We start from the raw sequence: 26,156 nt of genomic DNA on the forward strand, positions 1-26,156 counted from the left end.
CCCTAACCATCCTAGGGCTGGTCAGTTTTCTGGAAGAAACCCTGCTTTTCCAATTAGGTTGTCATCCTGAAGCCTGTGACAAACAACAAACACACAGCTTGCACCACAAACATCCTTCATCTTGTTCCACTGCTCCTCGGTGGGCAGCAACCTTCAGGGAGTCATTAGAACTCTTTGGTCTGAAAGTGCCTAATAACAGGCTTACGGTATTTATCAAAATACTATTAAGGAATTTCTTCAAGTTTAGCATTTTTGCTCATTTGTTTTACTTTCAAAAGTTACCTCAGAAGTTGGTCTAATCTACTTTGAGTTAAGACAAGTACTTCTAAGACTTCTAAGCTGATTCCTTCTAAAGACTGAAATAGCTTTTTTCGTAATGCAACATGTGACCCAGTGCAAAGGTATGATACATTGACTTATTTTTAGCTGTTTAACAGTTAAAAATAATGTTTATTTTCCTTCATCTGGACCTTAGTGCAACCTTTCAGTTTTATTATATACATTTTACATGACAAAAAATAAGGAAAATAGGTTCTCTTTACAATCAGTCTGGCATAGAACACTTCATCCTGTCAGTGATTATTTTTGCTTTTATTGGTTCATTATTCAAATGGATATGAAGAAGACTGAATCACAGGTTGCCACAAAGGTACGCTGTGATTGACTTAACATGACCCCGGTTACTTTACATGCAAATTACGGTCAGGAGTGTGATTACAACTGGAAACTAATGCATTAAATATTCATACATTTTCTGTTCTCTGTTACTTGACCAAGGACTGTGAGATATAGAAGAAAGCACATGTGATACATACACGACCAACAGAAGTCCATAGTGGTGGGAATCAGAGAAGTCTGGTGGGTACGAGATTTTCAAAGGTAAATCTGTAACAAGAAATGAGAGAAAAGTCCATGTATTGCAGTTCACCTGTGAGTTACACTAACACCACAGAAACCTACACTTCAGTTCAGTTCAGTTCAGTTCATTTTTATTTCAAACATATACATTCACCAACATTTCATAAAATCTTTCCATGCAGTTGTTTGAAAAGGAGTAGGCAGAAGTATATACTTATTTAGCCCTACCCCCTCACTTCCTCACCAAAATGTTCCATTGGAACAGTTCTGAAGTCTGTCAGCTGGATCCTTTTGTACTTCAAGGCTGCCTTCAGCAAAGAGTTGTTCTCAAGGATGTAGTAATCTGTAAAAATGAGGGCAATGTGTTTAAAGGATGAAAGAATGCAAACATTGCTGTCAATAATCTGAATGCAGCTGAATGCAAATGACCTGTACGGAATTGTCTTTTGAGGCTGTGATGTAATGAGATGAGATGGAAAGTGTATGTCAGACAAATAAGATCTGATTCTAGGGGATCGTTTCTGAAATAGTCTTATTTTGTGGCAAATTCATAGAGAGAGCTGAATAACTACAATAATGTAGCCAATATTAAACTTGGATGAGCACAGAAAAATAAATTCAAAAAGTTCAATTTCTGAAAGGCATTCTACACACAGCAGCTTCTGGCCTCAAAAACAGGAGCCCCACTATTTTCTCCACGTGTAATGAACAGTGACTCTGTGATTTGGCCATTTTTCCATTCAAGCCATCTGAACAGCAGCTAAATGAAATGGAATTCATCCAGCATTTCTAATAGAAAACCCAAAATCAATAGACGTCTCATTATGAAACCGCCAGAGGCCTTGAGTTCCCAGCTGTGGATGGAGGCCCTGTCCTAATAACCCTGTGCAAATTGCTTTTTCTGCAGCACAGCTGTTAACTTTTTCTTTTCTTTTTGTTTTTTTTGTTGTTGTTGTTGTTTTTTTTTTTTCCTTGGGAAACAACACATACATGTGGATAACGAGAAAAAGAGTGTGTGTGTCCATATTCATGCCAAAAATAGAAGAAAGAAATCTGGATTTGTTGACTGTGTGGTCAATGGAAGAGCCTACAACCTGGAAAAATTGGTGGTGGGTGACTGAGTGCAGTAAATTGTTTTTTGCTGTCGGAGACTGATTGCAAGTAGTTGTGACGACCAGACTTTGGGCACGCGGCATCCTCAGCCCTTACTCTTTGACAATGAGCAGAGTGGTTTCCAGTGTTTCAGGCTTTTAGTCACATTTGTACACATAGATCAGTACACAGTGAAAGCATCATCTCTTTTCTCAGCAGTGTACACACATAGAGAGCAACATTCATGCTTCTTCATTTTTTGTACCTCCTTCAATAGGTGCAGTTATATAACTCATGTCTATCAAAATGTCCCTTCCACAAAGCTACAACTTCCCAGGAAAGGAAACTGCAAGTTGATTGCACATGTTCGCAATCACTTTCTCCAACCACTATTTTCCCGAGTCTGACTGTCGTGTGAGCTCTGCTGGCTCTGACTTACGACCAGATTCAAGAGGAAATACTTGTCAGCCTGTATTTAGGTTTTATACCAACTACATTTCCTTGGCCTAATCCCCACCCAGCCACTTACAAAATCGACTGTCAGGCAAGGATAGGAATCTGACGCTGCATGTGAGGATATTTACAGAAACTCTTTGCTATTTGCTTTCATTTCCGGAAAAGATGGGATACTGCGGAGGTCGCATCTGGTGGTTCAGATAGGGCAAATTTGCTCAGGGCTAACTTGTTTTAGAAAAAAGAGACAGAAAAAAATATTGTAAAAACTAAAAAGATATAATGGCATTGGTGAGTACCTGTAATGCAAAATTTAAATGCACTTGGCCATAACAAATGCTAAAGCTGGCCTGTCTCTTCTTCTGTGGTTGTTTTAGGTAATAGAGAGACTCTGTTACAGGTTTTTGTTACAGTTTTAAATGCTTGAAAAGACTTTTAGTTCATCCTCTATTTCTGCATTTAGGGGTGGCTTTAATGAGTAAATGTCTTGAACTGTACCGGTGTAAATCAGGACATGTGGGTTGCTGACCCCTCTCCAGAAATCATAGCTTTTACTAAATGGGACTCATTCTATTTTAGGATTTTCCCTACTTTAAACAGATAAGGGTTAGTAATATTTGAATCTCACGGTACACCTGGTTAGAAGTAGGTTGCCTGCCTTAATTCTTTGTGGCACAGATTCAACAAGGTGCTGGAGACATTCCTCAACAATTCTGGTCCATATTGACATGACGGCATCACACAGTTGCTGCAGATTTGTCAGCTGCACATCCATGATGGGAATCTTCCAATCCAACGCATCCCACATTCCAGACATGCTGTATTGGTTTGAGATCTGGTGACTATTGAGGCCACTTGAGTACAAGGAACTCATTGTCATGTTCAAGAAACCAGTTTCAGATCATCTGAGCTTGGGACGTGTTGTGTTATCCTGCTGGAAGCAGTCATCACAATATGGATGCACTGAACCCATGTGAAATGTAGCCTCAGTTTCTTGTTCTTTGCTGATGGGAGTGGCATGTGGTGTGGTCTTCTGCTATTGTAGTCCATCTACTTCAAGGTTCAAAATGCTTTTCTACATACTTCAGTTGTAAAAAGTAGTTATTTGAGTTACTGTTGCCTTCCTGTGATACTTTTCTCACGTCTGACATCAACAAGGCTTTATGATCCAGAGAACTAATTATCACTGGATATTTTCTCTTTTTCTGATCATTCTCTATAAAATCAGGAGTTTCTGAAATACTCAGACCAACCCGTCTGGCACCAACATTGTCACTTTCAAAATTACTGATGTAATTTTTCTTCTCCATTCTGATACTAAGAATCAGCAGGACATCCATGTCTACATGCCAGAGTTGCTGTTGGGTCTGCGCTTCCACAGGCCCCGCTGGTTTAGAGACTTATTCCCGTTAACGAAGCAAGACGAACAGCAATCGATCGATTTTACTTGCTAACAAGGGAGGTTGGTCGGAACCAGGCTCTCGGAGCTGAACGCTCCTCACCTGTTTCCTAGCCAACTTCAAATAAACAGCCTTCCTGGCAGCCTTTTATTGAATACAGTTACAGTTTACACAGGCACCACCCATTGTAACACCCCCTGTGGTGTGTCGGGCCCTTGTATGTGTGTGTATGCATGTGCGAGAATGTGTGTGTGTGTGTAGGTACCCGCGAGTGTGTGTGTTTGTGTTTGGGGGTGCATTTGTGTGACCTCCTGCTCACCAAAGGGTCATAAAGGCAGGAAGTTTACTTAACAAGGAAACAGAACCTTCACCTAGGATGTGCCTATAATAAAACACTACAGCCTCCCCCACCATTCAACAGGCTGGGGAGGGAGTCAGAAACAAAGGAATGTCTTTGATCACATAGTTTGCACCAAGACTTACAAATTTAAGTAACACGATGACAACATTTAACAATTTGACTCTAACAGTTGCTTTCATGTGATTGGCAGATTTCAACATTTGCCTTGATAAGCGGCTGAATATGTATACCTAAAAAGCGCATATTCATAAATTACTTGAATACTTATATATTTGCCTTATTAGGTCTACTAAGCTGAGCTCCCAAACTCTCTGAACTTCTCATAACTTGCTTGCTTCAGCCTGGAAAATTCATCTTGGTCATGAAGTGTCGTCATTAGCATAGAGGCTACTTGTTCCACTGTGTGTCTATAAGTTCCATTCACAAAAATTGGGAAAGAAAAACAGAAGAGTTTCTTTGCTCTGTGAGAAATTTCCTTTTTTTCAGTGAAATCTGTATTTGTTACAAATTCTCTGAAACACAGCGACCAGTGACTCTTTGGCAGTCACCTAAAGGGGAAGACAGTAACAGAGATTTTAGCTGAAAATAACTGTGGTGAACAGGAACATCGGGTAAATCTTATGAGATTTGACTTTGTCATCTATTTTTGTTTGGAAATTTTTCTACAACACTTACACTTAAACTCAAAATAGATTCAAATTAAAGCAGTCAGTCCCATGAATACACCCTCCTCCACCCCACCCATGTTGCTTGTCAAGGGAAAATAACATTTACAGTTCTTGCAAGAGGCCTATTGTGTTTGAATGTCGCCTCATTCACGAACTCGAGTTACTTTTTCTAAAATGTGAGATACAAATAAACTTACTTGAATTATTCAGACTGTGTAGGATCACAGTAGGTGCTCCAGGACCTGAAAGGGGACAAAAAGAGCATCTAAGTAATTTAAGCAATTTCCAGCATCTTTATTATCATGACTGGAGACATTTCCACCTGACAGTTTGCCCAATTACTATTAAATGGTATTAAATGGTATTTAATATATGTAAAGGGGCTCCTTTAAAGCTGCTCTAAAAGGGCAGTGTAGGCAGCTGTTATGTCACCTTCCCTATATTTTCTTAAATCAATTAGGGGTTAAAGGTCACTCGAGATGCCTCCCTAATATCAAATTAAGCCAGTACTTGTTAATGCCCTTCTCTTATATACTTTGTCAGAGGTTAATAGGATGGCAGGTGTGCTGTACTTAAAGCTCTCCTTTCTTTGAGTTAAAATACAAACCAACTTTTCCTTTATTTCCTTGCTCTTATCTGTTGGTGGGCTGTATTAGCTTTGACCTATGCAATTCCTCATGTCACACAGAGAAATGGTTTCATTTTGTGCATGTACCTGCTAGAAAACAGTAAACCAATCAGATCACTTTATGAGTGGGTTTAAGAGGCTTGTGCTGATGAAAACAGGTGTGAGAAGAAGCTTGTCAGGATTACGTGAACTTGGCCTTTGGAAGACAACAAGCTTTCTCCATTATTTTTATTGCTTTTGGGAAAGGGAACGCAGTTATTGTCCAATATATCATCACGCCAAAGCCCAAATGCCTCCTGCGCATGAAGAGCTTTCAGCTGTTCAAAATAAATTGAAACCACAAACAATATGAGTTACCCCTCATTAAATAATCTACTTGTTGCCCAATAATACTCCCTAAAAGCGATTACACACAATGTAGTGGCTAATTATTCATTTTATGACTCTCATTTCAAACTGATGAGAGATTAATTTTAAACTGAATCAGGAGGGTGACAGATTATGACAAGCAAACCCAGGCATGTGCCAGATGAATAAATGGATGCTGAATAAATAAGGAATGTAAAACACAACCTAATCCTAATTTGATTTTTTTTAAACCACCATCTGCAGCTATGTTGTAATAGAATGAAGCGCCACACAAATGGCTTTAGATGGTTAAAATTGTAAAGATTTCATTTTTCTTAATGTAACTGTCCATTCAGGTGATACAGGCCAGATGCCATGATGTGGAGTCATCCCATGTAAGTATCTGCATGTGCTGATGTATTGTAACGTGGTCTGGCGAGGAAGGATCGGCTAGCAGGTCTAGCAGGCATGTGGTGTGGAGGTTAGCCGGAAAACTTGGAGGCCAGTCAGTTAAATAGAACAAAAGACCTTTATGTGGCGTTAACTGAAGAAGACCATACAAGCCAGGTCTCCACAGCTCAATCCTATTCGTACATACATGTGCCGGGGGTTAGGCAGTCGCTGGTGCCAGCCTGTTACAATGGTAAGGTCTCTCTAAACAGATGCACGGACAACAGCATGCTTGGCTGTAATGGCTGCCGCTGTATTCACACTAGGATACTCTGCAACTACTACAATAATAGAATGACACCCCCTAGTGGTGCTATACCATAATAAGGGTTGTTACAGTATAGTTGCTCAATTCCGGCTGTTTGGTTGGCATAGACAGCAGGCTATGAAGCTCATCAGCCTGAGGACTGGAATGAAAGAAAACGTCAATACTGCTGTGTTAGTTTTGGGTAAGTTATGAAGCTGCAAGTGTGTAACAACAGCAAAAAATGTCAGAAAGTTTGATTTGGAATTCAGCAGGCAGAAAAAGTAATTTTAAAAGAGCAGGATTGCATTCAAATATTCTCTTGACATCCACCGGAGAGGTGTGCTACAAAACGAGATTAATGGGTTAGTGAAGTGCGTCGAGCTTAAAGTCAGAGTTTTCAGTGTCGTGAAGACAGATGCCTTTTTACCTGGGTGGGTCACCATGGTAACTTTTGCTGAACATACATCCTGGTCTGAAGCTGGTTGGGTTCAGAGCTTCAGTTAAAAATTGCCTGTCTGTATCTGTTCTTTTCATTACCATACGCTCTAAGTGCTATAAAGATGTTCAGCAGAAGGAATGCATTTGATACACATATGTAACTTCTAAAGGTATGCCAACACTGTGTGTTGCATTATCACAAATCTGCACGTCTATGTTCAGTTGGTGAAAATGTATCAATTATGTTTTTAAGCTTGGTCCTAATTTGCTTTCAAGTCTGTTTTATACCACGCTAATAAAACACAGATAAGAAAACTCAGTCAGTCGATTGATAGTCTAATTACCAGCAAAAACTTTTGTTTATCTGGCTGCAAACTATAGGACAGTCAGTGCTGTGTGTGCTGAGGAGCCTTTAATGTTTAGAGTTTCAGAGCTCTAATGTGCAGCTGTCAGAGCATTACAATAAACATATTTACTTAAGAGTTATTCTCATTTTATTTGTAGCAACATCGTTGCCTTTGGCTGCTTTATTTTTCATATCCTTTATAGATCCTTATCACCTATATGTCTGATAATGTCTCTGATTGGATTTGGAGTGTGCTGCACTCAATTCATCCACTTTGTGCAGATGGAAAGTGAAATGACACTTCAAATGCCTCCTTTTATGTGAGCATGCACATAGCCTGAAGCAGTGTGGCTGGCTTAAAAAAGCTGATAACCACTGTCATGAATACCCGTTATCTCTGAGTTGGGTTGTAGGTTTTGTTGAACCAGCTAAAGTAAAGAAAGCCCAGATATGTTTAATTTGCTTTGCAGTACACAGCTCAGGTCTGTTGTGAACTCATTTAGTTAGTTTGGTTGTACATTCTGAATCAAGACTTTTTTATAATAACAAGTCTCATATTTGCATTTTGAACTTGCAGTTCTTCTTTAATAGTTTTTCCCATTTGGGAATGCCAAACAAGCAAATATTTCATAAGAAGATGGGGGTGTTAACCTAACCTTAACCCCTGTGTGTATTACTGGTAGCCTGCACGTTGTTAAGAGGTTAAATTCATTCCCTGATCTAACAACGTGGGTGGAAGCAGACTGTTGACTGCACCAGACTGTTGTGATTCTCTAAATTACGCCCGCGTTTGAACCTCAGAGTCAAATCCCTGAACTATTTTATAATATAATTTTTCATAATAAGACCCACTTGGAAGTCTGTCACCCTATGAAAGCCAAAGACACTCTGACAGCCATTTGAAAGGGCATTTCATAGCAGGAAAACTGGAGGGCCCTTAAAGTGAGATACTGGTTCGCCTACCTTTACAGTGAAGGATAATGTGCTGGTTCGTGGGGCTGATGTCAGCGTCGAAGTACAAACAGTGGGCTTTATTCAGTTCACATGTTAAACACCGTCGGGGGAACAGGCCCACAGTTTTAACACTGAGAAGAGAAGAGCATTTAAAAAATGGAAAAAGAGAGAAAGTACATAAAACTTTTTGAGTAAGAAAGTAAAGGACATATTTCTCCCCCGAAGCGAGCAAACCAGTAATAAATCATATCCAACTGGAAAGTATTACCTGTCTCGTTACAGGCTGGTATAGTTTACTCCTTTACATAAAGCATATTTTTCACAGTTTTTTGGCATTTTTATATTTAACCAGTAGTCAGAAAAATAACTGGGAGGTGATTAATAATACAAATTTTATGTGCAAACTGGTGATAAAGTGGCCAAAATATTCAGATTAATCTCTACTAGCTCCAAAAAGTCAACAATACATCAATGTGAGAATAATGTGACAATTGTGAAAGTGAAAAATTCTTTGCAACCATTTTTTTAATAATTTTTTTTATCCCATGATCATCATCATCATCATCATCATCATCATCATGTGAGTAAATTTACTAATAATAAAAGTCCCTTGAGTTCTCATGATATAAGTTTGAAAAGTTTTTAATCATTTTATAAAAATTATTTAATTAATAATAATGATGCAAACCTGAAAAGCTGCCGTCTCCGTGGTGAACCCTCGGTGCTGAGAAAATAACTGTTAGAGGACATAAAAGATAATTAGTGCAAACAGACATGCTAAATTAAACACAGAAGCTCATTATCTCCTTGTTTTCTTTGTTTAAGCAAAATTCATACATTTAATTACAAAAACACACACGTCCCATGTGTGGTATCCACAGTGAACCAAGGAGAAAAGGAGACAATTCAGTGCTCACTCCTTCGTTCATTATCAACCCAACTATTGTTATTGTTGTTGTTTTCTTTAAATTAAATCTTTCTCTTTGTTTGTGGCTAAAAACATGTAAGATCAGCACTCTGGTCAGCTCTATTCGATCTTTTAAAAACACAACAGCATTAGATTAGCTAAGTAAGATTCAGTAACGCATGCTTGTGGTCACAGACTTGGCAAAACACATCACTGCTTGAAACCACGATCAGGAACTCTGTGATTAGAGGAATTATGAATAGGAGGGTACAAATTTCACCTTAACAAGCTCCTAATTTGGTAGAGAAGTAAAACAGAACAATCATACAGATTACAATTAGAATAAGAGAAACAGAGTGGAAAAAGAAAAGTAATCTTTTTAAGTGTTTTTTTTTTTTTTTCATCTTATCATTTGCAAGCCTTATCTCTTCATGCAGGTTGTGGCGAGCTGAGAGGTCCTGATGGTCAAGTCACTGCCAGGTTTAATTTAAGCATCAACATTGGAATGGCCAGAATGGCTCCACCACAGGATGTAAGCCCGCAGACTGGTTTATATGGGGTCAACATTTCTGCTGGGTAGCCTGAGCCCAGAACCATACATGCTTTAAAGGTGATCCGTAAAATCTTAAAATCAAGTTGTGTGCTATAAGAAATCCAAACTATCGATTTCTTAACTACTCTGGGGTGAGAGGATGACTGTTTTTTTAATTTATTTTTTTATTGAGGTCAATAAAGTTTGTAGGTTTTAGGGGGAGTTTTGCGGTCACACTCACAGGTTATCGGTGTCCTCATCAAAAGCAATGATCTTTGTCACCTCCCAGTTTCCAGATGTTAGATGTCGGACTTCATTTTGATCAGCTCTGAACTGAAAAAAATCAGAACAAGAGTAGTAGAGGGTCATTTGACTGAGTGCCATCACTTAACTCATGCTCAGGTGTCAGTCAAACACTGCATATTCAAAAGTGCCCATGCCAGAAAAATATCAGTCATTAACCCAACAAAATGGAAATATTTATGAGCTGAATCAATCAGTAGATTCCATCATAGCTCCGATTCTATACAGACAATAAAATAGTACACTGTTCCTTTTTCAGTGGATTTCCTTGAATGATTTTTAATACACTTGTACATGAATATGTCCAAGATTTACATATAGTCATAGAATTATATAAATTTTTAGTTACAACCCATGAGCACTACACATTTGTTTGTTCAGCCTGGCCATGACCTGTGGAAACATTCATACAAATCTGGTACAGGTTAGATGTTTGTGGTTTATTTTTGTCCTCATGACTAAATAAATGTAAAGCAACAAAATTTAAAAAGACAAACACAAAGGAACACTGCACCCACACATGACTGTAGCAAAGATGCCAGACAGTACATTGTTTGTTTGTGGCACAACAACAGAGATTGGAGAGACACTGTGGGTGAAATATGCTCTGCGTTCAGCTTAAATGCACCTTCAGGGAGAAGACCAGGTGGATGATTGGCTGTACAGAGTGTCAGACTTTAACATGGAAGACTGCTGGACTATCCTCAAGAAAACCATTTGTTAAGGTGGTGCCAGTTTTTTTTTTTTTTTTTGGCTCGAGCCAATAAAGCTTTCATTATTCAGAGGGTTATAGAATATCTGGTAACCAAAGGGTTAAGCAAAGTTAGGCACAAAACTGGCATTTAAAAATCAATCAGTTTTTACATCCTTCAGGCACTAATAATGACTGAAAAGCTCTAAAAAGTAAAACTAAAAGTTTAAATGAAAATGTCAAAGAAGATGATGTTAAATACGTCCCAATCACAAAAGCCAGGCAGACAAAGAAAGGCACACAATCAGCTTTGGAAAAATGGCTAAAAAATTGACAGACTAAAAAAGAAACTACACAGTTTACAACTGTGCTAAAAAAAACAGTAACACAAGCAAGGTTCTGCATCTTTAATGACAGCTATGAGTCCTGCTCGTTTCAGCTCAGAGTCAAGCCTCTTTGCTGGTTGTTGCATTGTTGTAGACAGTAGAGGCTTGGGGTTTCTTCTTCGTGCTGAAAAGATATTAAAAACTCCAGTTTCTTTTTCCTACTGTTCTAATCTAAAAGCCCTTTGGCACTGTTTTTCAATCATCTAATAAAACAGATTTGCCTTTGTTCTAATCAGTCCAGCTGTCTGCACACCTGGGCTCTAGTTTCTGGAAGGCACACATCTGAGAAGTGGGCAGCCCTTCCCCGTGAATGGTGGGGTGTATTTTTTATTAGTTTTAGGATGATCCCTAAACATGTTGGCCCTTTTTGAAATAAAGCAAATTGAGTAGCTTTTTTGCTGTCATGTGAGTTTTTGTGCAGTGTCTGTTGAAACCTTGAACTGGTTTGCTGTGGTGAAGGGAAAGCTCAGGATGAAAGCTGAAGTGGTTGATTTACTGCTTGCTTTATGTCCCTAACCTCACATATGTCCATGACCTGTAAGTAGGGACTGAAAGAATAAGACTGAACTTCCTCCAAACGATGTCTGGGCTCAACCCCCTTTTTTCCCAGAAGAGTTATCACAGAAGTTATCACAAAAATGAGGTTTCAGTTAAAGTATGCATCTTAACAACAAAAGCCCTCAATACTGAAAAATGATGCCAAGTGGTCAAGACCCACCTCGCTGTTGCCTAAACCTGGTTGTCACAGCACTCATGTCTTAGGTCTATCTGTGAGACACCACCCACATTAACAAAATGGGAATATTCAGCTCTCTAGGAATGAGAAAATGTTGGTGACATCTTCTAATCATAAGCCTAATAATGACTGATGTTTCCAGGGAATCACAAGTCAAACTGACAGATGGCTCAGTGCAGCCTCTGCGGCGATTTGATCGCTGTACCGGCCTGTAGTGTTAAAAAAAAAAAGAGTTGCACATGAAGGCAAGGGTCTCAATTTTATTACATTTCTACGTTTGCCTTTGGCCAAGAACTATACGTCATGAGTGAAATAATAAGAAATGAACTTGCTCTGAAGGGTGTCTGGGGTCTCACTTAGAGATGAGGTAGGAGCCTGGTTATTCAGGAGGAGGTCAGAGTAGAGCCACTGCCACTCCACATTGAAAGGAGTTAATTGGCTCGGACATATGACAAGGATGCCTCCTGGATGCCTCCTAACTGAGGCATTGCTGGGATGTCCAGGGGAGAGAAAACCTTGGGGGAGATCAGGATACCCCACAGAGATGACAGCTCTCAGTCTGCTTGCATCTGTATTTCCCTGAAAGAAGTTGATTCTTATCTGACACAATGTCATAAAGCCACAAAACATTCTGGTTTGGTGGACTTTAATTGACCATGGCAGATCAGAAAACAGATTTATTATAATCATTCCAGTCGTGAAGATTATTATTATTATTTTTTACAAATATCAAAACAAAGTCTTGATTTTAATATAAAAGTATTGCGTTATATTCCTTTTTTTTGCCCAAACAGCCTCTTTACATTTTAGAACATTTATCAGACCTGACAAATCCATTACAGACCGAACAGGCTCAGCCAGAGATTTATTTCTGCAGAAACTAATACTGCATGAATTCTTACACTGGAGAACGAGTTCCCATAATTGGAAAACAATCTGAGGGAGTTAAAAAACAGATTTCAAATAACCCTGCTTATTTCTGCTAACATCACTGAAATCTTGCATACAACTTGCAAATCTGTGGATGCGCATGGGGAAACTTTAATATCTGTGCTGATGAGAACAGGCTATTGGATTTTGTGCTTGTGTTGGTGGGGGGAGGGATGAGGGCTATCATGAAATAGATGATTATTGCAACACTTTAATTAACAATTCGACAGCATCACAAATAAAGGTGACTTTAGCTGCGGCTTTGATGCAACATCCATCGCATTAGCATAAAGTCTTGATCTCAGTCCTTTATAGAGTTTGGTCAGATATTGGTTTTATCTCACTTTGAGGTACATAGTGTCTTAGTTGCCTTGACACACAATAATGGGCAAATTTGAATCCTACAAAGTCCACGTGAAGAGGTTGGAGGGGTGGCAGGGCCATGTCACATGTTTATAAGCCAGGAGATTGTGGTCTGAGTCCACAGGACTTGCACTTTGTCAGATTTATATAAGCCTGTGTTTTCCTAATTCTAACCAAGTAGTGTTATCACCATCAGCACTTAAACTGGTATGTCACGCTCCTGTCAAAGGATACCTTGTAGTTACTGAGGAAAGTGAATATGCACTGTAGTTACACACTACATATATAGCTTTAAAGTGACTATGAATTCAGCATTCACCTGTGTAGTGAACATGGCGATATGATGAAACTCTCCTCGTCCTCCTTGTTTGACCGGCACTGTGAGGAAGAATCTGTTGCCATCTTTGGAAAACACGGGTTCCTGATTCTGTAGAAAGCAAATATGTGTCAGTTGCATAGCATATATTTAATATTATTTTAACAGATGAACCAGAATGTGCCTATTTATTTCTTAGAACATCAGACAAATTGCACATTTTCCAGTGTATCTGTAAAAGAAGCTGTGGAGCATGCTGAAGAGTCCTGCTTTCAGAGGCATACATTACATAGATGCCAACGGCATGAACAAGTGGATGAAAATTATGCGCAGATGGCCTCCACAGCTGAGAGATGGCCAAACCACTTTTTTACCTGAAAGTAGCAATCTGCAGTGATTGTATATAAAGAGACTGTTGACTGACTAAGTGAGTGACTACCCATTTTCTGGGAAGAAAAATGGATTGTTAGCATGGACGGCAGTGAGGAAAGAGGATGGATGATTTAACTCTATATGGCACTTTAAGCAGGACAGTGGTAAAAAAGAAAAAAAAAACAGAAAAGCTTAGTCCTTGAAAACAGCTACTAAACTGTGGTCGGAATTTGGGAATTTAAATTCATAACAGAAACCCTGCATTGCCTCATGTAGACAGGCTTTACAGTGCAGAGGGAGTTAGATGTAAATAAGGGGCATTATAAGAAATGAAAGAGGCATCATTGGTGATATGTGATTCATAGGGTATTTGATTCTATTTATGTATCTGGTGATGCTTGGTTCGCCTTTTTTAATGTGTTTAGCCCCTCAAATTTAAAGGACACACAATGTTAAAGGGCTGGATTAACCCTTTACCATAGCGCATATTTTTTCACTTAAGAGGGACTTTTTTTTCTTCACTACATAGACAATTAAAGTTAAGTGGGTTTTCTTTTTATATAACTTACAATATAATGAGCCTTTAATCATTCATTTGGACAGTACAGCCTCTCAGCAAAAAAAAAAAAAAAAGAAAAGAAAAAAAAACTAGAGATGGTGAAGAAAATGTCAGAAAACTCTAAGGTTAAACAATCTTGAGGTTTGGTGAAAAAGTGAAAGTTGAAAAACTGTCATTTCAGTTTACTGAGAAAATGTCCCTCTAGGCCACGGTTTGGTCCAGCAGATTTGAACTCAGATATAATCCCATTATGTGTTGCACAATAAAAAATAATCCCCTGAAAAAGGTATTTTAGATGTTGATGTAATATTGAGGTAATATTAAAATGAATTAAGGTAGTATTAGTCTGCATACCTGGTGTAGTTGTCTGATAACAGAAAAATTACAGCCAAATAAAATGTCAATCTGATATTTTATCTAAAAAAACAGACATATGCATTTTTCAAACAAATTTAAATTTAAATTCAGTACTTGTAAAATCCATAAAAAGATGCAATTTTAGTTTTAACCTGTCAACTAAATTTGGATTTAAAAGCCATGAGCATCTGAATAAAATTTACACAAAAATCCACATTTAACAGTATTAACATTATTTAAACTACAATAATAGTTACAAATGATTAACATAGAAGAAAAATATGCAATAATGCACTCAACAGGTACTGTATAAATTAAAAAATAATTATTAATAATAATAATAATAAAATAATAATAATATAATTGAAACCCTTAATGTGATCACATTTGTAACTTGCTCAGCAAGTGTAGACTTTTGTCTATTTTTATTTTTTATTTTTAAACTGCGATTCTGTGTTTTTAGTTTCTCTAATTTTCACTACTGAACATAACCAACACAAAATCACAATACTGCGCACATGATATTTGAAGAAAAGTTTAAATCTCTGGACTGTGAAAAATAGAAACCCTCTTTACTCTAAACTCTAAATTCTGCCTCAGTTTGGGATAGATTAACTAGAATGAGGCTTGGATTTTTCCATGATGTTATATATTGGTATTGAACAGAAAGTCATTAGCAAAAGACCTGTCTCCACTGGCACAACCACAAAATTGAGCTTCTGTCAGATTACCACCTTTACCGATACAAGCAGCTTGCCAACGATGTCAGTTGGTTAAATTAGACACTGCTTGTGCCAGCCGGGACTACAAGATCAAATCCTGCCAGAAACTCTCCTACTCTGCCTTCATCACTGCTCTGATAAAGCTCAGAGACAGAGTTGACTGCAGACCACCTTAGGAAGAAATGAAAACATAGATAAACGGGAAACTGATTTAAATCTGAACTGATGATAGTTAATATAATTAATTTATCAAAATGTAAAAGTAGCAAAAACATGTTTGTGTGTTGTTCTGGTTTTTATTTGGTACTGGGTTACTGAATATTCATAGCCCTGCCAACATAAAGCAATGAGGTTGAGGAACAAAAAGAACACATTGTTTGTAAATTACACTTTGTACAAGAAATGTTTATTATATTTATTTATAATTTAGGTTTGGTCAACATCCACTTCCTTTAACTGAAAAGCTGTAATCTATATATACACCTGCAGATTTTTGAAAGTTTATCTTGAAAGTATGTGGCTGAAACTAAATCCTAAGCCAAACTCTAAAGATGTTTCCAGTGGCCCGGTGGATGCTAACAGCTTAAATTTTTCTTGAATTAAAAGCCTCGAGAATAAATTTTCACATTTTTTAAATGAACTTCATAAACCAACTGAAACACAGGCTACAGTTTTTTGTTGTTTTTTGTCTATACCATAGATTCAGGAAGAAGCAAAATTCACACATGTGAATAGTCTTTGCTCTCGCCTCAGCTTTCAGTCTGTGCTTGAGTCAGTTTCAAGATTTCAGGGATACAGAGACTTTGAGAGTGTCTATATAAATACAAATAAGTAAGAAATTCTACTTTGTGTTGCGTAATTTTTGAAAAATTTTGACGCAGACATGATTTCAAATGGAATTACAGCAATGGAGCACAAGCTTTTCAAAGTGACAGGCACTGACATGTAGAATAAAGAGAAGCTTACCTGCTTGGAGAGCCAGAGCTCAGAGCTTTCTTCATGTCTCTGAAAAAAATGTCAGAGCAAAATGTCAAATGAGTGTTAATTCACCCACATCATAAAGATCCTCTCATCTGTTACAGCCTTTCTTTCATGGTTCTATTTTCTGCTTCTATTTGGTGCATTGTGGTTTGGAAACTGCAAACAAACGAGCACGATAATTGATGTAATCACGTTCTTTCCCAAAATCATTGGTCTTTTATGTCAGCAAAATATTTACATAAGTGGTATATTTTTAATACTGTGTAAAAGTGATGCTGGAGTAGCACTTGAGTGGCTCATTTTCCAGACATAATCATCTGTCACGTAATGGTCCCCTTATTTTGCTGTTTATTTTAACACACCACTTGGGACATCATTCCCAGTTTGAACCCTCATTTCAAACCAATATGCATAAGCAGGAGCCAGAGTTTTGGCAAGAGGGCTCTGGGTGTCGTTTCCAGGCGTTAGCTAAGCTGCCTCTTGGCTGGACAGCGTGTTTGTCCATGCAAATCACACCAAATCAGAAAAGTGCAGAATTGGAGAGCAGCCTGTCCAGTCCCACGGTTCAACTGCGAGGTTAACACTGCTCTGTGTTGCCCAGTAAATATGGAGAGAATGTGGAACTGTGCTGCAATTTCGGCAGAAATTTTTCTCCAAACTGAAGAGTGCTTTTCAAACTTTTTCCGTCAGGAAGGCTAAAAGTACCTGTGTTTCTAAGTTTTGTTTTTATCACTCAACGACAAGTTACTGAACAGCCATTGGGTGAAACTGTTCTCAAAGAGCTATTTGGCGCTGTAGCAAACCCCTCCTTGCTATAGTTTTGGTCGCTAGCAGTCTGGTTGCAGTCACAAGTTATATGTATGAAAGACACCAACTTGTCTTTGGTAAAGACACTTTGAAAAGTAAACAATGCACACTGGAAACAGAGAGAACACTTCCCTTCAAACTAAAATCTGCAAGTAGTTAGTGAGTATTTCCAGAAAAGTCAGCATCTTCCATGCAAACTACTGGCAATTTGGCAGTCTGCTAACGACTGAAGCAGTTACAGGTAGGTACAGAACTCTGTTTGTGACAAACTCCAGCTAGCATCTACCATATCTTCAGCACCAACCTCCAGCAACCACTTCCCAACTGTCTCCGGGACACACATTTTTCTCGAACAACCCGAATTTCTCCGTGGCAAGCTAACAATCCAGCTAAGTAACAAGCTTTACAGCCATAATAACAGTTACAGGGGTTATTACAAGGGGGAAAACATCTCTCTGAGTCTGCATGACACAGCTCCTCTGTGGGGAGAATCCACTAATTGCAGCAATTAAAGCCTCCTCCCATATACAGAACTTATTTCAGTAGAAACTTTCTGGATTTAAATGCTGCCATTAATATTTCTGTGATATAAGAATTAATGAAGTCCTATATTTTGTCAGTTTTTAGACTGATCTGGTTTCAGAAATACTCAAACCTGCCACATGCAAAACACGAGATATTAAATAAAGACTTAACATCAGCTCTTTGATCATAACTAAACACTCTGTCACATTAAGAGTTTAATATGGTGCCTGTGCAATGAAGATAACCCATGTCTGTGTAACTGCTGAAAAGGTTAATGAGAGTCATGCAAAAACAATCAAGGTAGCTGTGCTTTCTGTTTAACATAAATAAAAGATGCCACCCTTGTTGCCTATCCTTACTTAGATCTTCATCTCACAGCAACAAAGCAGACAACAATCAATCAGTGATCTCAAAGAAGAAAAGGATCTAAAGTAACAAGAGCTGAAGTTAAGAAAAACAAGTTTAGAAAAAAATGCTCGTCAGTTTTACCTTGAAAATCAGATAAGATGTTCTAACTCACAAGGCAGATCTAGCCTTGATCAAATGATCTCTTAGTTAAGTGCTTGCTGCAAAGTTTTTAAACATAGGTGGAGTGAATACTTTGTTATATCAAGAACTGAGATAGTAAGTCTTTTTTCTATATTAAGGAAGTTAGCAATACTTTTTAACATGAGATAAAAGAAGGAAAAATGTGTTAACAATTTTTCTGTTTTTCCACACAAAGAAACACACACACAGACCGTGACGCAGGCTCCGGTGGTGGTGTCACACACAGTCAGGATGGAAATGTTCTGGGCCCGGTTTAACCATCTAACAGATGTCTTGGTCTTGCTGATCCACTTCACCATTGTCACATAATGTTCCCTATAAAAAAAAAATTATATCATAATGGTCATATCATGTCCTGTAATTACATGTTCACAGGCTAGATGCTTTTTTAATTTAACACATCTAAAACCTATTAACAACTACAAACAACTGCTCTACACACTTAAGAAAATGAACCATTTGCACAGCTGAGCTCACTGGTTTTTACACCTCTACAAATTACCTCAATGTCAAGCTGCTGTTTTCATTTTGTTAGTTCTCTTCCACACAGTCCTATCATGCTGGTAAAAGGCATGCAGACTTTCAACATTCATTAATATCCACTGAATTCTGGCACACAGTAATGCAAGATTTCTAAATGGTACTTGCATGTTGTAAAATAACTTCACCACACCCACTGTGAGACTAATTGGCCATTGTTTTTTTTTTCTTCATTTTAAGAACTGAAAGCAGTTGTAACAACTACATGCGCAGAGTGAAAGATTTCCCAATTACAGGTGAAAAGTTAATGGTGAGAAAAAATGATCATCTGAAGTTTGAAATGTCAGAGGTATCCCTTTAAGTGGCACAGCAGCTGGTGCAAAAGTTTGGCAGGGAAAATGCAGCTCCTCTCACCGCAGCTTGAGTGTCTCTGGAGGCATGAGCTCCAACGTGTGCGTCGGCCCGTAAAGGTTGACTACATAGAGCTTCACCGCTGGGTTGGGTTGACCAGCCTGCATGCAGAACCAACAGTCCAGAGTTTAGACAGAAATCTCACTTCACTGCTGCGGAAAAATGCTTTATGCAACACTCTCCAAAGTGGCAACTGTGACTTATAAAGTGCTGCCAAATTAAGTGGTTTTGAATGAATAATTCATTGAGAGCAGTCTTTAAAAACTTAAATGTACATATGGTTATGCTATTATGTGGAAACAATTTAGAAATTTTTGTCAGACAAACTGAAAAACAGATATAAAAAAAACATAAAGAAGAAACACTGCATACATACTTAAACTAAAGCAAGTACATATGACAAACAGGCATGTTAAACGTGACTATTTCAACATTATTCTGCATACAGAGGAGTCCTAGAAAAACCCTTACCTAAGCCGCTTTAACACTACTGGAGACGTGCACTATAATACCTCATCGGGCTGACCAGATGCATTTAGAGCAAAGTTTAAAGGGTTAGGGGTATTGTTTGAATTTAGTTCATATCTGCTATATTGTATTGTATTTTCACCTGTTTTCACAAACTTGACCAGGGTGTTCCTGGCCTTTTACCCAGTGACAGCTGGGAAGTTCAATAGGATACTGATATGGTGCAGACCTATAAATACTCAGGTTGGCATCTGCACAACAAACTAAACTGGCCTTGAACATGGATGCTCTCTACCAAAAGGGGCACAGCTGTTTCTTTTAGCTAAGAAGGCTTAGCTCCTTTGAGGTCTCTAGCAAATGCTGCATGTTTTACCAGTCAGTCATGGCAAGTGTCTTTTATACTGCACTGGGGGGCAGAGGGGAAGACAAGGACTTTGGCTTTTGGACAAATAGATAAAAAGGAAGGAAAGTGGGGTCATTGGGGTTTGGTGGAGAGATGCACAGTGATCAGCTTACTTCACTGAGCTGCAGGAGTGAATGGTTCAGAAGATCCTTGGTGCTAACTGTCATTAGGTTATTGAACACCTGAGTCAGTGGATAAATATCTAAAAGCCAATAGCCAAGCCCACAGCCATCTGTTACTTGCTCTGGCTGTCTCTGTTTCCTCTTCAACCATTCAACTACACAATTCTTATATAAAAATAGCTTTTTTGGTGGTTATTTAAATACAGTTAAACACATGTTAAATGATTGTGATAACTCTTGTTATTTCTCACGAAACAATAAGTAAATTCTTTATTCCTTTGTTTGATCATTTATGTTAAATAATATAAACAAATATTAAATACAAAATACAATTGTTAAATATGGCTTTAGAATCGGTGTGGCTGTTTAGATTTTTAGACAACTACGTCAGCCGTTATTATACTATTTAAGCTAAGCTAAAATATAAAAGTGTCATCATTCTTGTCTCACTAAAAAATTCTACCCATACTGGAGCAGGAAAAAAGTCACAACTCGTCACTGGCCTGTCTTGCAAGAGGTGCCTCTTGTTGTTCTTCATCAAACTCATCTACTACCAAAAAACTCAGAAATACAGAGAAGCTTCTATGTGAATAGACTACCAAAAGTCTATGTGCTGGCCTTAAACATAGCTTACACACAGATGACAAATGGTCATCTACAATTATCATCACCAGGGGGCAGTGTCATGGAAAACTGTTCTGTGGGCAACTCTTGCTTTTGTAGCTACTGGTCCTTCAAGCTGTCATGGAAACGAGTGTTAAACAATAAAAACCGTCTACTGCAATTTCCCCCATTATTCTTCCCCCGAATTCCGCTGAGGTTCCCTTTCCTTTTTCTGCCCTCTTTTCAGCCAGTTAGCATTCAACCCATACAAGTGTCAGTCCTGTTGGGCTATATGTGGTGTTGTTTTCTGAGAGGATTCTACACAAGTACGTCTACATCACATACATTATATACACAGAATTCTTCTCTCTGTGTAGCCAAATACATACAAAACCAGATGATTTTTTTAAGAACCTCTAAACTAAAAAAGTGTGTTACAACAACAGCAAGTAAAACAGTGAGCAGAAAAAACCCCATTTTGTATTATCACAATAACTTAAACAACCAAATCTTATAGGCTACTATATTTCTGTAAATTAAGCTAAAGCATGATAGCATTGACACCAGCTGCTTTTATTTTTACTTTTATTCTTCCTCTTCTTTTAGCTTGACTAATGGAGCCCAATCTGTCTCCCTCTCACCCTAGCCCTAAAATCCTCTTCTGTCACACCAACCCTGTGGATGTCTTCCTACACTACATCCAAAACCTTCTCTGAGGTTCCCCTTTCCCTCCAGTCTGGTAGCTCCATGTTCAAAATTCTTTGTCCAAGAATTCCAGTTCTATTCTATTCTGCTCTGTTTATATAGTGAGTCACAACAAGACTCAAGACTGTTTATATTGTAAGGTAAACCTCTGCAATAATACAGAGAAAACCCCAACAATCAAATGACCCCCTTTGAACAAGTACTTGGCGACAGGGGTAAGGAAAAAATCCCTCAGGGAGTGGTAACCATCTGCTGTGACCGGTTGGGGGTTGACGGGAGGAAGACAGGATAAAAGACACACTCTAATATCCCTTCTCTGTCCACATGTCCAAATCTCAGCCTGCCACTCAGCTTTACTTTGTTCCCAAACCGCTCAGTCTGAGCTGTCCCTCTGACATGCTGATTTCTATTTCTGTCCATCCTGGTCACTTCCAGTGAAAATCTTAACATCTCCATCTTTACCAGCTACAGCTCTGCCTCCCTTCATTTTTGTTAGGCTCACAGTCTCCAAACCATAAACTATAGCAGGTCTCCATACCATCTTGTTAATCTTCCCTTCCACTTTTGATGGTATCCTTCTGTCACAAATCACTTCTGTCACTCGTCTCCACCCACTCCACTCTGCCTGTACTCTCTTAAGTCAACTCTTTTGTGCACTGTCTGTTGACTTAGATGGTTGACACCAGGTATTTAAATCCCTCTTCCTTTTAATTAGGATAAAAGATAATGTATGTGTGTTTCATGCATGGATGTCTTCTAAGTGACGGTTACCTTGGGGTAGGGGTACTGCTTTCCTTTTGGGTATGTCATGCCAGTGAAGCGAGGTAAAGCCATGTTGGGCACCAAAGTGTCATTGAGAACCAGGAAGGCCAACCTCTCTCCATCAGGAGACCACCAGTGAGCCACATGGGTCTGGAGGATCTCCTCTGTTTGGAAAAACCAGCAGAAAGTTTTAATCATTAAATTAATGAATACGAGGGGGCTGAAAGTATTAAAAATAGCTCAACATAAATGTTCTTAAAGTCACAATGTGAAGATTTTTATATCGAGGTCCCAAATTTGAAGGCATCAGCTAATATTAGTGAAATTACTAATTATACTGTAAATGGGCTCAGTTTAGTATAACAAGAAAACGCTTGGTTTTGAAGACATAACACAAAACCAAACACATATAAGTGGAAAAAGGGGATGAAGAATTTGTGTTAAATTAGGTGTTAATCTGGGTTCAAGAATCCGATAATCAGATAAGTACATTACTTTATTACACAAACATAATTAAGAATAAAAGAGAAAAACAAGAAAACAGCAGTTACTGAGGTTGCTTACCTTTTTAAATTAAAAAAATAAAAACATTTACATAAGCTTCTTTTCTCCTGAGAGATGGGGCAAAGTGGCTAAGTGTATGCAGTGCGTGTTTGCTTAAGGCACATAAAATGACTCCTCACACCCACTGGGGAGATATGAGCACCAGAACAAACGTTATGAATATTTAATAATGGTAACATTTCTAAACACAAGTATTTTTAGTTTAATGAGATAGTGTGTCAATGCTTTGAAATTAAACAGACAGATCATTTTTTTATTCCAACTTCACAATAGTTAAAGCTCACTGTCACAAAGCAGTTTCTCAGCAAGTCATTACATGAATAAAGGTTTGTCTGTAATTGGCATTTTCTTGCCTGGTTTCTTCAAACAACACCCAGGTAAATGTATACTCTATGCAATTTTGCTAGTCTTATTCTCAGAATGTGAGAAATTGTTTGGAGAAAACTGATAGGTACCTTCATAGAGCCAGTCAGCAATTCCATTGAAGATGACCCCGTCTTTTCCCGAGGATGTTAGCCTAAGAGAGTTACTCTTGACATCCGACTGATAATAGATGTTGTTTTCAAATATGTAGATCTACGGAGACAAAGCACACATGGGCACAACTTAATATGATACAGTAAGAATTAAGGAAATGCTGCCAAAGAGAAAAATTGGTGCATGACTCTAAAACTTATTAAGCATGTGCCAGAGTTTGGACTGTAGCACACATGCACTGGATTAACAGTTACACTAAATGTGCACAGTATCTGCTCAGCATCCAAGCAATTCTTTTAGGATTAAAAGTGCGAGCCAGTGCTGGTAAGCCAAGTGATTAATGCTAATGTTCTGTGTACTTTATTTATGAAAGTAAGCTCTTACTCCTTAACAGCTCAACAGTAACTTTAAAATCACAAAATCTACCACCGGGATGTTAAAGTTCAGAGATTTGCCCTCAAAAAATCAGGAGGATTTCTCAAAGTCCCCAAGTCTGTGAGTGTCGACTTTGGAATTGGGCCCATGTCTTACTTTTTTTAGAGATTGTCATGCTAAATTGGCACTAGAGTTCCCTAACTCTTTTTATTTCTATTTATTTATTTATTTTTGGCAGGACATGAGAGATCGACTCAATGGATTAGATCTGGGCTACAACTTAAGCTTGGCCATTTGTTAAATTGGCACTAATAAAAGCACTAGCGATTTCGTTTCTGTTTGTATTGTATCCATGGACGCACAGACATCTGTCATTGTATTGCACTAATACGAATGAAAACTTAAGGACCAGTCTACAAAGCCAAAGGCTGGCAAACCCAATTTCCTGTTTTTGCCTGCCACCTGGCGAATACTACACCTGACCACAATGCCCATGCATGTGGATGGTGGGAGAGGCTGGCAGTACCATGCTATCTTTTTCAAAGGTGTTTAGCTTGGCTTGGTGGATCAAGTCCCACCCAAAAGATCCTCACGAGTGAGCCACCCTTCGATCTCTAGTGGCACAAAAGCATCAATGGTTTCTCCAATCCAGGAGAGGTGTGTATCCATGAAAAGACTGTTCAATTGGAATGGTTAAGTACACGAATGGAGGCCAAAATGAGTTTGCTCAGTGGGGTTCTTGGGCTCACCCTTAGAGAAAGGGTAGAAGCATTGAGATGGTATGAGCTACCGCTCCTTTGTCTTAAAAGAAGCCTTTCTGGGAGTTTGGACTTCTGATTTATAGGAACTTTTTGGGCATGTTCAATCAAAAGGAGCTCATGGGGCATTCAAAGACCATAGGAGTCTCACCAAATGTTGCGCTGGCTCTGGAAACGTTGTATGCCCAGACATAATGGTGGTCTTTTAAATACTTGGAGACTGTGGTCTACGTCCTATTTGAAAAAGTTCTGAACTTCTTTCACTTGTTAGAAAGAAGTAGGTTAGGGACTAAAATCTACTTGGTTTGGTTTTTAGAACTTGTTTAAATTAAGCCACTAAAAAATGCTTGGGAAGGTTTAAGTGCTAAAATTTACTTGGGGAGGGTTTAAGCAACAGACATTGTGGATTTCTTAGGATTTCCATGTACATGTAGCTGTCCAGAACCAAAAAATTAATTATCTCAGATCAAAGAAGTATCTGTCTTTGGACCTTCCCAAAAGCCAGAAGTCTGTTGCTTTATATGATCTTACATACAAATTCATTAGCAAGGGGCCTCTCCATGCACTGACATAACCTCACAGTCAGCAGAGCCTTCTGCCGTCTGGCTGGAAGACATCCAGATAACATCAGTCCAGTAGGCAGTCTGTGCAGCATGTGTTAAAGGGTTCAGAGAAATTGCAATTTAACGCTAGACCCACTTCAAATGCCCTGCAAAAGGATGTTCTCTAAAATGTGAGGGCTTATTATTATGATTGTGAAGTGAAGATTATCAGGCATTTGAGGTTTTATTGCTGCAGGTTGGATTAAATTATAGAGGCTTGAAGTGTATTAGTGATGTCAGCAATAACAAAAGAAAAAGGAAAACAGTTTCAAATAATCTAAACAACACAATTTCTTTTTTGGGTTTTTCATGTAACAACCACAACAATTTCCTCTACTAAATGGAGATAGCATTCATGTAAGTAAAGCAGTAAAATGGTTGACTTGCATATTTGTCTGGTGAATTGAAAGCAGTTCCTTTCCAATTTCTTTGGAACTTTTCTTATAGTTAGGAATGTGATGTGGAATTCACAGTGCTTTAACAATTAATATGCTACACACAATCTCATACTTCCCCATTGTGCAAGAAACTATACAAATGTTTTCAGTACCTGAAATAATTTTCAATACCTGACATTATATGTTACTGAAAATGGGGATGGCTCTAAACAATAAGAGTAGATGGTGACATTATGGATTGGGGTTTAAAATGAATAACATAATCCTCCACAATTTACAATGTATGTGCAAGGGAATTTTAAGTTCTGGTCATTTAAAGGTTGTACTATTTTACTGCTGTGTAAAACAGGGACAGTCCATGCTTCCCAAATTCCCTCTAAGTGTCCTACTTTAAATAGGCTCAAAAACCAAGATAGGTTATATGTATACAGTAGACTTTGTAGCAATACAAACTACTACAAAAGAAACATATTTTGCCAAAGTTTAATAAGTTTATTAGTAAAAAGTAAATATATGAATCAAACACATTACATATCTTTTACTCTGCTAGCTACACCAGTTAGCATTTAGCAAGACTAGCTTATGTGCTACTCCTTTATCCTCATCATAACTTAATTTTGGCATAATTGTATAAAAGAAAAATCAGTTCTGGACAAAAAACCCCCAAAAAACTATGTCACGTTTTGTTATGGATATCTCACCAATCACAGGCTGTGTTTAAAAGTAAAAATCTGTTTTCTAGCAACAAA

The 26,156-nt window shown here is 38.2% G+C and overlaps 1 protein-coding gene across 2 annotated transcripts in view; it reads right to left on the reverse strand.

The window, feature by feature from the left end:
• LOC134644808 (inactive dipeptidyl peptidase 10-like) overlaps positions 1 to 26,156 on the reverse strand; it is a 249,256-nt gene that overhangs the window by 11,486 nt on the left and 211,614 nt on the right. For both annotated transcript variants that reach the window (XM_063497892.1, XM_063497893.2), the window contains exons 8-19: positions 23,253 to 23,373; positions 22,243 to 22,397; positions 19,174 to 19,271; positions 18,471 to 18,594; positions 16,384 to 16,422; positions 13,411 to 13,518; positions 9,924 to 10,015; positions 8,932 to 8,979; positions 8,253 to 8,374; positions 5,030 to 5,074; positions 1,103 to 1,201; positions 816 to 885 (exon numbers count right to left, since the gene is read on the reverse strand). In XM_063497892.1, the coding sequence (XP_063353962.1) occupies positions 816 to 885; positions 1,103 to 1,201; positions 5,030 to 5,074; positions 8,253 to 8,374; positions 8,932 to 8,979; positions 9,924 to 10,015; positions 13,411 to 13,518; positions 16,384 to 16,422; positions 18,471 to 18,594; positions 19,174 to 19,271; positions 22,243 to 22,397; positions 23,253 to 23,373 (1,121 nt within the window). The remainder of the gene's footprint in view (positions 1 to 815; positions 886 to 1,102; positions 1,202 to 5,029; positions 5,075 to 8,252; positions 8,375 to 8,931; positions 8,980 to 9,923; positions 10,016 to 13,410; positions 13,519 to 16,383; positions 16,423 to 18,470; positions 18,595 to 19,173; positions 19,272 to 22,242; positions 22,398 to 23,252; positions 23,374 to 26,156) is intronic.

Source organism: Pelmatolapia mariae, linkage group LG16_19, assembly GCF_036321145.2.
Source record: "Pelmatolapia mariae isolate MD_Pm_ZW linkage group LG16_19, Pm_UMD_F_2, whole genome shotgun sequence".
NCBI classification, from domain to species: Eukaryota; Metazoa; Chordata; class Actinopteri; order Cichliformes; family Cichlidae; genus Pelmatolapia; species Pelmatolapia mariae.